Here is a 16,465-nt window from a genome sequence, read left to right as displayed (position 1 = left end):
TGTCTGCATGCGGCACCTGGTAAAATTCTTTCTTCATCACAACAGTTAAAGCTGCAGGAGGCCTGCCCTCTTTGGTATCTGGTCACTCAAGTACAGCATACAATTTATATTGATATATTTATTTATTAAATTTATATACCGCCCCACAGCCGAAGCTCTCTGGGTGGTTTTGTTGTTTACTCGTTCAGTCGCTTCCGACTCTTCGTGACTTCATGGACCAGCCCACACCAGAGCTTTCTGTCGGCCGTCGCCACCCCTAGCTCCCCCAAGGTCAAGTCTGTCACCTCCAGAATATCATCCATCCATCTTGCCCTTGGTCGGCCCCTCTTCCTTTTGCCTTCCACTTTCCCTAGCATCAGCCTCTTCTCCAGGGTGTCCTGTCTTCTCATTATGTGGCCAAAGTACTTCAGTTTTGCCTTTAATACCACTCCCTCAAGTGAGCAGTCTGTCTTTATTTCCGGGAGTATGGACTGGTTTGATCTTCTTGCAGTCCAAGGCACTCTCAGAACTTTCCTCCAACACCACAGTTCAAAAGCAACAAATCTTCAGTGAACATTAAAAAGTATACAAAACTTAAAACCATCAAAAATATAAAAACAGTATAAAACAACAGTATCCATTTAAACAACCACAGTTCTGGGGTCCATTAAAAAAAAACCTTAGCATATGTTGTTAAATGCTGTTAAATGCCTGGGAGAAGAGAAAAGTCTTGACCTGGCGCTGAAAAGATAACAATGTTGGCGCCTGGTGAGCCTCATCGGGGAGATCGTTCCATAATTGGGGGGCCACCACCGGAAAGGCCCTCTTCCTTGTTGCCATCCTCTGAGCTTCCCTTGGAGTAGGCACCCAGAGGAGGACCTTAGATGTTGAGCACAGCAACCCTTTTCCCCTCCCCCCCTCCAAAGCTCTCACTGAATTTCCAGGTTCCTTGCACTCTGGCTTCCTCTGTTTTTCTTGGGGTGGGGGAATGTCACATTTCCTCCTCTCCCTTTCATAGGCATGTGCAGCACATTTAATTAGAACGTGCACCCAGGGATATATAAGTTTATTGAATACTCGGTCATAAAGGACATTGTTTTTATTCATTTATTTTTTAAACACTGTAGATGCTGATGCTGTACTCTGTGTTCCCAGAGTACACACACTGGCACACTCAGCACACCCCTTGCGCACGCCTATGCCCCCTTTCTGGAGTCCCCTCTCTTTGGGAAGTCACACTGGCCCTCCTGCTGCTTCAGCATCTGGGCCGCAGTAAACATGGGGCAATCAGGAGGTCGCTAGAGTCTTTATAAGCAATTTATAGCTCCTGGTGCCAATTTGCAAAACAAAGCAAGATGATTTCGGTTGCGGAACTTGAGTGGTTCCGGTTGCAGAATTTACATCCGTTTGCTTGTGTGATACATTTCAGTCTTGCCTTTCCATCTGTCAGGGTCCACGCGGGCAGCTCGTGACGAGAGATAATTAAAGCACATTTGATGATCAGTTGCAGCGGATCGCCACCGAAGCAACACATTAGTAAAAGAGCAACAGAGCGGATGAGCAGAACAAAAACAACAATACAAAAGCAAAGAGGAATCTGTTGCTTCGAGGTTGTGCCCTCGAAGGCAGCAAAACAGCAGCCCCTTGACCCAGGCTCTAAAAGTAAGCCAAGGAGCCTCCCGCACGAGCCTCCCGGGATCTGGGTGCAGCCCCCCAAAAGGCCCTGTTACTGTTTACATACAATTTCTGAAGCACTCTTCCGTCTCCCCCTTTATCCCAACAACTATCTTTTGAGGTGTAGGTGAGTCTGAGAGACAGAAAACTTTGTAGCTAAGCAGGGCTTTGAACTTGACTTTTCCACAGTCCACCACCCTCGGAACACGGGCAAGAACTCGCCATTTTCCCCTGGCCTGAAGCCATACTGACCCCTGGGTGTTTGGCTCTTGTCCCCTAGGCCTAAGCTCCCGGTTGTGCGAAGCCCTCCGAGAAGAGTACCCGCTCGGTTACATCCTGGCTGTCTCCGTGGCTCCTCACCAAGCTGGCGAGAGCCCTCTTCAACACTACAACTCCTTGCTGTGCCTTTCTTGGCTCCAGAGGTGAATAAAGAAAGGTGTTCCCCTACCAGGCGTGGGAGACCAATCCAGAAAAGCAAAGAAGTTCCGCCAGTCTTCGTTCTCTTCCTCCCCAAATGTCTGTTTCTTCTGAACTGGACTCACTGGGAAGAATAAGGCCTCCCAGACACATTTCACAGCAGCCAAGGAAGTTGATTGTGTCAAGGCATAACTGGGATTTTTTTTGTCTGCCAGGACTACAGGATGCTGTACTCATCCTTCAGTAACTTTCAGGCAGAAGAGCATATAGGAGTAGACAATTCCCAAGTCCATGCTGAATGGCGTTTAAGGACTGGGAGGGGAAAGGGAGCAGGATGAAGACGTTTAGGGAATGTTTTATTATTGATTTATTTGTCTGATATCCTGCCTTTCCACCCAAAACTGGTGATCAAGGTTATGTTCTTTTGGGATGTCTAGGCAAAATGAGTAAAATAAGGAAGGCGGGGAAAGAAATTCGTAAACGATGGCTATTCGTCGTTTTATTTGTGAGACATTTACATTTGTGTTTACCTTGTGACAGAGAGCAGCCTCCTGATGTGTTGTAAGCTCGAACCCTTGTAGATAATTAAATCCGTTTTCAAGACGTTAGAGGGCCTTATCATTATTATTATTATTATTATTTATTTATTTATTTATTTATATAGCACCATCAATGTACATGGTGCTGTACAGAGTAAAACAGTAAATAGCAAGGCCCTGCCACATAGGCTTACAATCTAATACAATTATTATTATTATTATTATTATTATTATTATTATTTATTTATTTATATAGCACCATCAATGTACATGGTGCTGTACAGAGTAAAACAGTAAATAGCAAGGCCCTGCCACATAGGCTTACAATCTAATACAATTATTATTATTATTATTATTATTTATTTATATAGCACCATCAATGTACATGGTGCTGTACAGAGTAAAACAGTAAATAGCAAGGCCCTGCCACATAGGCTTACAATCTAATACAATTATTATTATTATTATTATTATTTATTTATATAGCACCATCAATGTACATGGTGCTGTACAGAGTAAAACAGTAAATAGCAAGGCCCTGCCACATAGGCTTACATTCTAATAAAATCATAGTAAAGCAATAAGGAGGGGAAGAGAATGCAAACAGGCACTGGGTAGGGTAAGCAGGCACAGGGTAGGGTAAAACTAACAGTATAACAGTATAACTAACAGTCTAAAGTCCGAGCAACATCAAGTTTTAAAAGCTTTAGGAAAAAGAAAAGTTTTTAGTTGAGCTTTAAAAGCTGCGATTGAAGTTGTAGTTCTCAAATGTTCTGGAAGAGCGTTCCAGGCGTAAGGGGCAGCAGAAGAAAATGGACGGAGCCGAGCAAGGGAAGTAGAGGCCCTTGGGCAGGCGAGAAACATGGCATCAGAGGAGCGAAGAGCCCGAGCGGGGCAATAGTGTGAGATGAGAGAGGAGAGATAGGAAGGAGCTAGACCGTGAAAAGCTTTGAAGGTTAACAGGAGAAGTTTATATTGGATTCTGAAGTGAATTGGAAGTCAATGAAGAGATTTCAGAAGCGGAGTAACATGGTCAGAACGGCGAGCCAAGAAGATGATCTTTGCGGCAGCGTGGTGGACAGAAACCAGCGGACTGATGTGAGAAGAAGGAAGGCCAGAGAGAAGAAGGTTGCAGTAGTCCAACCGTGAAATAACCAGTGCATGAACAAGCGTCTTGGCAGAAGAGACAGACAAAAATGATCAAATCCTGCCAATATTATACAGGAAAAAGCGACAGGATTTAGCTCCTGCCTCAATATGAGGAATAAAGGAGAGCGAAGAATCAAATATAAAGCCAAGGCTACGAGCTTCCTTGACCGGAGTAAGCGTAACATCATTGACAGTAAGAGAGAATGAGAGATGAGGAGAAGGTTTAGGAGGAAAATCAGTGGTGGCCCTGCAGTCCTGAAACTCTCTCAGCACAGGGGCTTGACAGACCACTTCACAGTGAAGCTTTAGGCCGTAGGTCAGGTGGCCCTCCAGGCATTTTGGCCTACAGCTCTCATGATCCTTCACCACAGGCTATATTGGCTAAGACTGATGGGAGTTGTAGGCCAAAAGATCTGGAAGGCCACAAATTTCCTATCCCTGCCTTGGGTGAAAAAGCTACTTCTCTAGACTTGATGGGGCTTTGGAAGAGTTGTGCTATGACTCCCTTTATAATTTATTTATTTATTACATTTATATACCGCCCCATAGCCGAAGCTCTCTGGGCGGTATACAAAAGTTAAAAACAGTGAACATTAAAAATAAATATAAATTTTTTAAAACCATCAGAAGCATAAAAACAACAATATCCTTGTAGAAACAACTATTCTGGAGTCAGTTAAGAAACAAACTCAGCATATGCTGTGAAATGCCTGGGAGAAGAGAAAAGTCTTGACCTGGCGCCGAAAAGATAACAATGCTGGCGCCAGGCGAGCCTCGTCAGGGAGATCATTCCATGATTGAGGGGCCACCACTGAGAAGGCCCTCTTCCTTGTTGCCATCCTCCGAGCTTCCCTCAGAGTAGGCACTCGGAGGAGGACTTTAGATGTTGAGCGTAATGTAAGGGTAGGATTTATTTATTTATTACATTTTTATACCTCCTAATAGCCGAAGCTCTCTGGGCGGTTCACAGGATAAAAGACAGGTGGTTTATCCTGTTTTTTATTTGTGTGTGTGTGTGTGTGTGTGTGTGTTTCTGAACACAACTCTAAGCTTTGCAAATAGACAAGACAGTTAACCAATTTTAGATCTTAAATGGAAATGCCGTTGGCTCTGCTTTGCCTCCACCCAGGTATGCAGATGGCATCCTTCTGTTTCACAATGACGAGGTCCTGAAGCGAGCAGCAACGCTGCAGGGAAAGGACCTGCCTGAAGCATCAAGCCAGGTCTCCCTCTCGGCTATGAACACGTATGTCGCTTCCTGCCTGGCCGGGCTTCTCCATCCGCTCAAGATTTTCACAACACGAAGGTGAGCCAAAGACCGACGCTTGGAACAGTTATTTGCATCTAGTGCCCTCTTGGCTGGTCTGCCATTAATAACAGCTTCAGTGCACCTTTGAGGCCTAATTCTCACTGAGATGAAACCTACTGAAAACTCTCTTTTTTTAATCTTTGCTCATAGAAAACCAGCATGTCAGGGAAAAGGCTAGCTTAGGACCCTCCTTCCTAACACACTAGGCTTCTACATGCAGGGAATTTTCCTGTATTTGGCAGCATTCTGATATGTGAGGCCCCACTTGCGCTCCAAAGTGGTACAGCCAGGCCGTAGTCTATATACCACTTCTGTGAGAATTAGACTACGTTAGAATGTAGGGCCTTCTCTGCTGTGGCACCCCGGCTGTGGAATAAGCATCCTAGAGAGGTTCACCTAACACTTACACTGTACTCTTTTAGACACCAGATGAAGACCTTTTTATTCTCTCAGCATTTTAACAATCTAGAAACTTTGCTGTTTTAAATTTATTTATTACATTTAATAAATGTAATAGCCGAAGCTCTCTGAGCAGTTTACAAAAGTTAAAAACAGTGAACATTAAAACAACTCTTCAGGTGTCAGTTAAAAACAAACTCAGCACATGTTGTTAACTGCCTGGGAGAAGAGAAAAGTTTGTATTTTAAATCTGTATTAATATCTGCATTGCTGCTTGATTGGTTGTTTTTATATTGCATCTTATATTTATTTATTTATTTATTTATTTATTACATTTTTATACCGCCCCATAGCCGAAGCTCTCTGGGCGGTTCACAAAAATTAAAACCACAGTAAAACACCCAACAGGTTAAAACACAATTACGAAATACAGTATAAAAAGCGCAACCAGGATAAAACCACACAGCAAAGTTGATATAAGATTAAAATACAGAGTTAAAACAGTAAAATTTAAATTTAAGTTAAAATTAAGTGTTAAAATACTGAGTGAATAAAAAGGTCTTCAGCTGGCGACGAAAGCAGTACAGTGTAGGCACCAGGCGGACCTCTCTGGGGAGCTCGTTCCACAACCGGGGTGCCACAGCGGAGAAAGCCCTCCTCCTAGTAGCCAATATAGTAGTATATTGTGTTTTTATACCGTTTGTTTTATATTTTGAATGGTTTTTACGGTTTTAATTTTTGTAAACCTCCCAGAGAGCTTTGGCTATTGGGCTGTATAAAAATGCAATAAATGCAATAAAATAAATAAACCCTGGGAAAGGAATGGAGAAAGACGCTGCAGATGAGTAAAGGCTTAAGGTGGTGTACGTGGTTCTCCCTCTCCGCTCCTGATTTTATTCACACAGCAACCCTGTGGGGTTGGCTAGGCTCAGGTACAGACTGACTCCAAGGTCACACACAGAGCTTCATGTGGTAGTATTGCTGAGTCAAGTATCCACAAGATGGGGGATACTTGGCTCAGCAATACTACAAACGAGAAGGATCTTGGAATTGTTGTAGATCGCAAGCTGAATATGAGCCAACAGTGCGATATGGCTGCAAGAAAGGCCAATGCTATTTTGGGCTGCATTACTAGAAGTATAGCTTCCAAATCACGTGAGGTACTGGTTCCTCTCCATTCGGCCCTGGCTAGGCCTCATCTAGAGTATTGCGTCCAGTTCTGGGCTCCACAATTCAAGAAGGATGCAGACAAGCTGGAGCGCGTTCAGAGGAGGGCAACCAGGATGATCAGGGGTCTGGAAACAAAGCCCTATGAGGAGAGACTGAAAGAACTGGGCATGTTTAGCACAGAGAAGAGAAGATGGAGGGGAGACATGAGACTCTTCAAAGACTTAAAAGGTTGTCACACAGAGGAGGGCCAGGATCTCTTCTCAATTCTCCCAGAGTGCAAGACACGGAATAATGGGCTGAAGTTAAAGGAAGCCAGATTCCAGCTGGACATCAGGAAAAACTTCCTGACTGTTAGAGCAGTACGACAATGGAACCAGTTACCTAGGGAGGCTGTGGGCTCTCCCACACTAGAGGCCTTCAAGAGGCAGCTGGACAACCATCTGTCAGGGATGCTTTAGGGTGGATTCCTGCATTGAGCAGGGGTTTGGACTCAGTGGCCTTGTAGGCCCCTTCCAACTCTGCTATTCTATGATTCTATGGCTGAGGATGAATTTGGAAGCTGGTCTCCCCAGTCCTACTTGCTGCTACTGCTGCTAGGATCCACAATGAATTCCCTTCATCCAACAGCATTCTTGGAGAAAGTAGAGAACGGAGCTTCTTCTTCACACCCTGCAGCAAGCCCAGAAGACTCGGCCCTTTTCCTGCCAAGGCATAAGAAGCAGTGACCCGAAAGGTCTCAGAAATCCTCTAAGCATAGGGAATGGAGGCAGCTGCCTTATATGCTCTAATTGTAAACTGTCGAGGGAGCCTTGTCTGTTGGGCAGTATAAAAATGTAAATAAATAAATAAATAAAATTATATTGAGACAGTGGGCTAGTTGGACCAGTGACTAGCCAAACACCTCTCCGGGGTTTCAGACGGGATCCCTTTCTAGCCCTACCTGGAGATGCTGGGGATTGAACCTTGGGACCTTCTGCATGCCAAGTGGGTGCTCTGTCACACTGAGCTACGGACCATCTCAAGCTTCTGGCACCCTCTAAAGCAGCCTTCCTCAACCTGGGGCGCTCCAGATGTGTTGGACTGCATCTCCCAGAATGCCCCAGCCAGCTGGCTGGGGCATTCTGGAAGTTGTAGTCCAACACATCTGGAGCGCCCTAGGTTGAGGAAGGCTGAAGAGCAGGACATTCTCAGATAGGAGCTGACCAGGACAGGGCATCATTTGTCTTTATGCCTGCTGGCAATGCGATGTTCCTTGCCTTCCACCTTTAAAATCCCTTCACTGACTACCAGTTAGTTTCCAGGCGAAGCATAAAATCTTGGTTATTACCTTTAAAGCCTTAACATGGTTTGGCTCCAAGTTACCTGCAGAATCGCCTTCTCCTCTGGGAAGGGTTTGCTCCAGTCAGCGAAAACTAGGCTGACAACCGTTACCCAGAGGACCTTTTCTTCTGCCGCCCCCAGACTGTGGAACGGCCTGGCAGAGGAGATTCGTCAACTTAACAGTCATCCGGAATTTAAGAAAGCCATAAAGATTTATCTCTTATCTCAGGCCTACCCAGTCGGATTTTAAAATGCCTTTTAATAATGTGCCGCCTTTTAATAATGTATTAGTTTTATATGTTTTTAATCAATTATGTGTTTTTTATGGTGTTTTGCGTTTATATTGTACCCCACCTCGATCCAGAGGGAGATCCGGGTAAGAAATAAATCTATATTATTATTATTATTATTATTATTATTATTATTATTATTATTATTATTATCTCTTTCTCACTCATGGTGGTTTTTCTAGATGGACATGACAGGCCTTGCCAAGTCATGCTGTCTTTTACAGATTCAGGAATTATTATTATTATTATTATTATTATTATTATTATTATTATTATTATTATTATTATTATTATTATTGCAGTGGGATCAGCCTGGGGACAGAACCCTGGGAGCTCCTGCGCTCTGTCTGCCCCATGCCCACGCTGAAATTCCTTCACACAGCTCAAGCCAGCTCAAGGTAGGAACAGGAATTGTCCAGGAGTAGAGTTAACCAGCAAGGGGTGTGTGTGTGTGGTCCATCTTCAGCCTGCAGAGGAATGCTGCCACCTCTTACGTTGCCCTCCTAGTCTGCCTCGATGGCCCAGACCGCTACCCGATATGATCCTCATGAGTCTCTCCAAGTATAATCAGCCAAAAGCCATGCCGCTCAGGCTGCCCATGTGGACTGCCTGCAGGGCCCCCGAAGCTGGTCGCTCCCCAATAGGGCAGAACCTCAGGACCAGTTCGGTGATGAAAGAGCTGAGAAGAGGGTTGGATTCATTGCCACAGCTACTGAAGGAAGGAGGCGTCTTCAGCTCCTGATGCAGGCAGGGAACCCAGAAGGAACCTCTGAGCTGGGGTTTTGCTGGGCAGGTGCATCTTGGCCAACTTGATGGCAGCTCAGAGCTGGGGGCGGGTCGCAGAGAAGCCAGGAAAAGAGGGCCTGAGCACGCCGTTGGCCTCGATTAAGGAAATATTAGCAAAAGTCTGCGGGATCGTCGGGTGAGAAATGGCGGCGTCCTACACCTATGAGATTTTTGCCTTTATTTCTGCCCTTCGCAAATGCGTAGCAATTTTATAGTGTTAGATTTTGAGAGAAATCAGTCGCCTTGTGTTTTACTGCAAAATGAGCTGTTTCGGATCGGCGGGCAGCGTCCCAGATCGCTGCTGCGCCCCTGTTTCTGTTGTGCCAGTAGGACCCACTGCTCACCCTTCGAAAAGCTTCCCCAGAAATGAGTAGAAGAGCTCGTTTCTGGCATGGGAGAAGTCCACTGAGGGTGCCCCCTTTCCAGAAACTAGTGTTGTCAGCTGTTACCACGGAGACAGCATCGGATGTGTTCTGACTTACGCCAAGAGCTGTTGTAAGTTTCACTTTGGCTGCAAGAGGGTGGACTTGTACAGGGTGGTAGGTTCCTGCTCTTTATCTCCATGCTTCATAGAATCCCAGAATAGTAGAGTTGGAAAGGGCCTACAAGGCCATCGAGTCCAACCCCCTGCTCAAGGCAGGAATCCACCCTAAAGCATCCCTGACAGAGGGTTGTCCAGCTGCCTCTTGAAGGCCTCTAGTGTGGGAGAGCCCACCACCTCCCTAGGTCACTGATTCCACCGTCGCACTGCTCTAACAGTCAGGAAGTTTTTCCTGATGTCCAGCCGGAATCTGGCTTCCTTTAACTTGAGCCCGTTATTCCGTGTCCTGCACTCTGGGAGGGTCGAGAAGAGATCCTGGTCCTCCTCTGTGTGACAACCTTTTAAGTACTTGAAGAGTGCTATCATGTCTCCCCTCAATCTTCTCTTCTCCAGGCTAAACATGCCCAGTCCTTTCAGTCTCTGCAAATGCTTTTAAACCAAGCAGCTGGCTAGCGTCCAATCCGCTGTCTTACCAGTCATGAGATTTCGGCTCATCACTTGGCTTCCCTGCCCAGTCACGAGCGCCACGAAAGGTGGTGTTGGAGAGGACGAGGAGGAGCCCCGGCCTCCCCTACTAAATGTTTAGGCAGGCCTGCTGAGAACCACCTAGCTGAGGTTTGTCACTTGCCTGGGATTCCCTTTGGGGTGATGGGAGTTTGCTTTTCTATCCCCCACCCAGGGGAACCGTGTTTTGGGATAGCTTGGCATCTTCGGTGGTGCAGCCGTTGCCTCGTGAGTGCCCAGCTGGGAGCCCTGTATCCTTTTGCTGCAATAAACACGTCTCCCCTTGAGTCTCTGTGGGGTGAGCGACTGGACCACTGCTGCAGGGGAGGGGAGGGAAGGAAGGAAGGGAGGGGCAGTAGCTCAGGACCCATCATGCATGGGCTCAGTCGGAACTGATAACAAATCTGGAAGTAGTAAACTCCATTAAGGAGGAATCCATTAGTTTTACAAGAAGGGCTACAAAAGCAAACATAGAAATGGAGAGGAAGAAACGGGGGGTGGGGAGGGGAGGGCATAGGCCATGATTCTGAACGCTTAATCTGTAACAAGAAAACAGGGTGTCTGTCTGTCTGTCTGCCTATAAGAACATCAGAAGTGGCCTGATGCTGGATCAGGCCAGGGGTCCATCTAGTCCAGCGCTCTGTTCACACAGTGGCCAACCAGCCATCGTGCAACAGCACTCTCCCACCCATGTGCCCCAGCAACTGGTGCACACAGGCCTACATTAAATTTTACTGTTCTAACTCTGTATTTTAATCTTATATCAATTTTGCTGCGTGGTTTTTATCCTGGTTGCGCTTTTGATACTGTATTTTGTGTTTGTGCTTTTAACCTGTTGGTTGTTTTATTATGGTTTTAATTTTTGTGAACCGCCCAGAGAGCTTCGGCTATTGGGTGGTATAAAAATGTAATAAATAAATAAATAAATAAATACTGCCTCAAATACTGGAGATAGCACACAGGCTTGCTGCCTCAAATACTGGAGATAGTGGTTAAAAACAGTAAACATTAAAAGTATACAAAATTTAAAAACATAAAAACAACAATATAAAAACAACAGTATCCATTTAAAAACAACAGTTCTGGGGGGCCGTTAGAAAACAAACTTAGCGTTGTTAAATGGTGTTAAACGCCTGGGAGAACAGAAAAGTCTTGACTTGGCGCCTAAAAGATAACAATGATGGCACCAAGCGAGCCTCATCGGGGAGATCATTCCACAGTCGGGGGGCCACCACTGAAAAGGCCCTCTCCCTTGTTGCCATCCTCCGAGCTTCCCTCGGAGTCGGCACTCGGAGGAGGACCTTAGATGTTGAGCGCAGTGTACGGGTAGGTTCAAGTCGGGAGAGGCGTTCCGTCAGGTATCGCGGTCCCAAGCCATGCTTCTGTAAAGCTCACAAGGAGGGCTGAAGGCATTGGCCTTTCCCTATTGCTTGTTCTCCGCATCCTGTATTTGCAGAGTTGCTCTCTCTAGGGAGGTCCCTTTCCTAGCTGGCATAGTTAAGAGCCTCGGATCCTGGAGACAGCACACCACCATCAGGGCTAGTAGCCTTTGATAGCCTTTGCCTCCAGGAATTTATCCAACCCCCTTTTGAAGCCATCCAAATTGAGGGCCATCACTACATCTTGTGTTAGTGAATTCCATAGCTATCCATCCGTCAATGTCATAGCACCAAGATTGTGAAACTTAAGACACCTGAACCTTTGCATGCGTACTAAGGGGATCCCAGGGTCTGCACTTCAGGATTATTTTGTATTTTTAATGCATTTATTTATTTATTTATTACATTTTTATACCGCCCAATAGCCGAAGCTCTCTGGGCGGTTCACAAAAATTAAAACCATCATAAAACAACCAACAGGTTAAAAACAGATACAAAATACAGTATAAAAAGCACAACCAGGATAAAACCACGCAGCAAAATTGATATAAAGTTAAAATACAGAGTTAAAACAGTAAAATTTAAGTTAAAATTAAGTGTTAAAATACTGAGTGAATAAAAAGGTCTTCAGCTGGCGATGAAAGGAGTACAGTGTAGGCGCCAGGCGGACCTTTCTGGGGAGCTCATTGCACAGCCGGGGTGCCACAGCGGAGAAGGCCCTGCTCCTAGTAGCCACCTGCCTCACTTCCTTTGGCAGGGGCTCATGGAGAAGGGCCCCTGTAGATGATCTTAAGGTCCCAGCAGGTACATACGGGAGGAGCCATTCTTTTAGAGATCTTGCTGGCCAGTCCCTGTTAGTAAACGGCTGCCCTGTTTTGTACCAGCTGAAGCTTCCGGACCGTTTTCAAAGACAGCCCCACGTATAACGCATTGCAGTAATCCAAACGAGAGGTTATCAGAGCATGGATCACTGTAGCTAGGCTACATAAATTAATTCATTTAAATGTCTCCGTGCGATTGAAGCCTGCAGCAACTTCCGCAGCCCATAGGACCAAGACCTCCTTGACCAGCACCCAGCTTTACAATCCAAATGATTTGAAGCCACAGGAAATGGGTAGCCCGAGGGGCAGAGTTATGTGCTTGCCGCCGCCGCCTCCCTGCTGTGGGGCAGCCGTCCCTCAGGAGAATGGAGTGGGCAGGATCCGCCCCGTGGTGGATTATAGGCAGGAGCCGTGCCTAAGGGTGCCGGTGGACAGATGGAGCAGGCACCATGAACCCAACCCATGCAAAACTGGATCCATTTGCTAAGTAAACCACAATGATAAGAAATATACAAAAAGGATAAAATCCTAAAGACGCGGGAACCTATGACGAGTTAGGACAGTCAGGGAAAGCCATAATTTCACTCGCAGGTCGATCTTTAAGCTAAAGCCTCCAAAGCGTTTTTCTCTGTTTGGTTAGTACTGTCTTCCCCCAATCCTAGGGCCTGCCAGATGTTTTAGACTACAATCCCCATCATCCCTTAGCATTAGGGATGGTTTCAAATTTTGTATACGTATTTATTTATTTAAAACATTTATATCCCGCCCTATATCATTAAGATCTCAGAGCAGCGTACAGATAAAAACATACAGTATAAAACAATAAATATGCACAGTTAAAAACAAATTAAACCATGATCCAAGTTAAAACAATATATAATTTTAAAGCAGTTAAAACAATGTGCCTATGAGTTTAACCATCAAAGGCTTTGTTAAAAAGCCATGTTTTACCTTTTAATGTTCACTTTTTAAAACTTTTGTAAACCACCCAGAGAGCTTCGGCTACGGGGCGGTATATAAATGCAATAAATAAATAAATAAATAAGCTGTGGCTGATGGCATTTGTAGTTCCAAAACATCTAAAGGGCTCCCAGTTGAGGGAGGCTGGGCTAATGAATTCCCCGTTTCCTCTAGAATACCCAGTGGATTCACGCCCAGCTTTCGGCATTTTTGGAGGAGGGGGAAGGTTGGGTGGGAAACGAGGAGCCCCCCCCCCAAAAAAATCTTTTCTGAGCCTCTGTCCTTAGCGGTCCTGCCGGCAGCATCGCAGCACAGCTCTGCTCGCCGTGGCCCGCAGCCCCCAGGAAGACGCGTTCCTCTTGAACCACAGTTCGGTGCTGACGAAGCTGAAGCGGGCCTACCGCTGTGTGCCGTGGAACCCCTTCTCCGCCAAGTACTGGACAGGTCAGTCGAACCTCAGCTGCAGTTCTTGGTTCTTAAGGTCTAATCCAGGTGGGGCAGAACCTCCAGCTAAATCTGGCTCACCTGGGCAAGGAAGAGGACTAGAAACTTAAGTCCTACAAGGAAAAATGTGAAGGAACTGGGTATGTTTACCTTTGAGAAGGCTGAAGGGGGGGGATATGATGGCACCTTTGAAGTGCCAAAAGGGTTGTGCCACAGAAGAGAACATAAGAAGAGCCCTGAGGCTGGATGAGACCCAGGGTCCATCTAGTCCAGCACTCTGTTCACATAGTGGCCAACCAGCCCTCGGCCAGGGATGAACAAGCAGGCTGCAACCTCACCTCTTTTCTTCGAAGGGCTTTTTATCACATGCCCAACTATGTGGCTATTTTTAAAAACACTTTATTTTAACCTTTTTCATAGCAGTGAATCAAAACAGGGTAGGTAACCTTTAAGCATTATGAGATCTGTGCTTTGAGCACTTTTCCTCAAAGCCTTTTCAGGAGAAGATACAATTGTACTGGCAAGTTCAAGCCAGTGTGGTGTAGTGGCTAAAGTGTTGGGCTGGGAGTCGGGAGATCCGGGTTCTAGCCCCCACTCGGCCATGGAAACCCACTGGGGTGACTTTGGGCCAGTCACAGACTCTCAGCCCAGCCTACCTCACAGGGTTGTTGTGAGGATAAAATGCAGAGGAGGAGGATTAGGTACACTGCCTTGGGTCCCTTGGAGGAAAAAGGCAGGTTATAAATGCAATAATAAATTTAAAAAATGTGTTGGTTTGCATAGCTTGCCACACACCTGTGAGGGCTTCCTCTTCCTGCTCAGTGGAAATCTTTGCTGGCATCCATAGGATCAAGTTGTAAGAGGGTGAACGGGTGGTAATTCCCTTAGAGCTGGTTGTGCGTGTGCTCCATGGACAGATACTGCTGGTGAAAGAGAGGGAACTGCTGGATTATGACAGTTGTGAAGCATCAGGGATGGCGCACTGCAGGTGTTCTTCAATAGACATTTGGGGAATAGAAAGGTCCCGAAGTGCTGATGAGATTTAATATATGTAGTAAATGACAAATATTATGTGACTAGGGATATATGGTATGTTTATATGGTCCATGTGATCTTATCATAGCAAGTCTCAGAATAGAATCATAGAATAGCAGAGTTGGAAGGGGCCTACAAGGCCATTGAGTCCAATCCCCTGCTCAATGCAGGAATCCACCCTAAAGCATCCCTGACAGAGGGTTGTCCAGCTGCCTCTTGAAGGCCTCTAGTGTGGGAGAGCCCACAACCTCCCTAGGTCACTGATTCCATTGTCGTACTGCTCTAACAGTCAGGAAGTTTTTCCTGATGTCCAGCTGGAATCTGGCTTCCTGTAACTTGAGACCGTTATTCCGTGTCCTGCACTCTGGGGGGATCGAGAAGAGAACCTGGCCCTCCTCTGTGTGACAACCTTTTAAGTCTTTGAAGAGTGCTATCATGTCTCCCCTCCATCTTCTCTTCTCCAGGCTAAACGTGCCCAGTTCTTTCAGTCTCTCCTCATAGGGCTTTGTTTCCAGACCCCTGATCATCCTGGTTGCCCTCCTCTGAACACGCTCCAGCTTGTCTGTGTCCTTCTTGAATTGTGGAGCCCAGAACTGGACGCAATACTCTAGATGAGGCCTAACCAGGGCCGAATAGAGAGGAACCAGTACCTAAGGCTAGAAAAAGTTCCATTGAGTACACCCAGCTCCTAATTAAAGCACTACCTTAAATGGAATAATAAGAAGTTCGTACTTCTAAGGGTGGGTATGTTCAACCCCACAGATCCCTTCACAGTCCACCAGGTACTACTGGCAGATAGGGTGTGCTCTGACAGTGTTGGGAGACTCAATAAATGGGTGCCAGATCTCGTAAAAGTTGCTAGCCTTCAGATAGCCACATACCAGGGAACAGTGGTTAAGTTAGCATCAAAGGGGTCTTTCTCCACCGCCCACCCCTCTCTCCTGCGCATTGCGGGTGCTGTCCCTGCGCAGCTGCACACGTCTGAGTTGAGACCATCAGTCCCTTTTGGCCTTCCCTACAGACGCCGCCAGCCTTGCCACTCCAGGCCTCCACGACCACACCCTGACCGTCTGCGCCAACCACAGCAGCTCAGCCGACTTCCTGCAGAGGGTGGAGCAGCGGGCGCGAGCCATGTACAAGAGCAACGCCTTCCTGCACTGGTACTGGAGGCACGGCTGCGAGGAAGGGGATTTTGGGCATGCCTTTGAGGCGCTCCGCTCCGTCGTGGAGGTTTACAGCCGCCTCGGGGACTGACACGGGTGGATGAGGAATCTCCGGAGCAGCACTTTGTAACACGCTGAAGGCCACGCGCTTCGGAGGGCCACCTCCCAATGGATCTTGTCCTGAGTGGGCCACACACCCACATGCTGGATATGGCCACTGACTACTGGCCCAATTTGGCCCTCTGTAAGCTGTCAACACAACTGCTACCACCAGAGGCCTCAGCTAAGCGCAGGAGACTCTTTGAGCTGGCTACCACCCGCTGCTACTTCTTGAAGAAGCCCTCCGCGGCTTCCAGGCCTGTATCATTGGACGGAGTGCATGAATTATTAGGGATCAAATTCCAAACCCTTGAATGTCCGTTAAAAACAAAAAAAGAAGAACACTTCCGTACTTCGAAAACTTGTGTAGAACAGAGCATTTCAAATGGATGCAGCCCATCTCCTCGCAGAACTGCGGTGACAGAAACCGCCGTACCTTAGCTTCTCTCCGCCAGCCTTTAAATCAGGGGTGGGCGGCCTGTGGCCG

General features: G+C 46.6%; 1 protein-coding gene across 1 annotated transcript in view; it reads left to right on the top strand.

The window, feature by feature from the left end:
• Nucleotides 1-16,188, top strand: part of LOC134396164 (tubulin delta chain-like) — a 31,074-nt gene extending 14,886 nt beyond the window's left edge. The window contains exons 6-11 of the mRNA XM_063122565.1: nucleotides 1,934-2,075; nucleotides 4,888-5,064; nucleotides 8,549-8,644; nucleotides 10,253-10,328; nucleotides 13,540-13,681; nucleotides 15,738-16,188. Coding sequence (XP_062978635.1) covers nucleotides 1,934-2,075; nucleotides 4,888-5,064; nucleotides 8,549-8,644; nucleotides 10,253-10,328; nucleotides 13,540-13,681; nucleotides 15,738-15,970 — 866 coding nt within the window. The 3' untranslated portion in view covers nucleotides 15,971-16,188. The remainder of the gene's footprint in view (nucleotides 1-1,933; nucleotides 2,076-4,887; nucleotides 5,065-8,548; nucleotides 8,645-10,252; nucleotides 10,329-13,539; nucleotides 13,682-15,737) is intronic.
• Nucleotides 16,189-16,465: the final 277 nt, after the last annotated feature.

The sequence above is a fragment of the Elgaria multicarinata genome, chromosome 1 (genome assembly GCF_023053635.1).
Source record: "Elgaria multicarinata webbii isolate HBS135686 ecotype San Diego chromosome 1, rElgMul1.1.pri, whole genome shotgun sequence".
NCBI classification, from domain to species: domain Eukaryota; kingdom Metazoa; phylum Chordata; class Lepidosauria; order Squamata; family Anguidae; genus Elgaria; species Elgaria multicarinata.
This window is presented reverse-complemented; position numbering and strand designations above follow the sequence as displayed.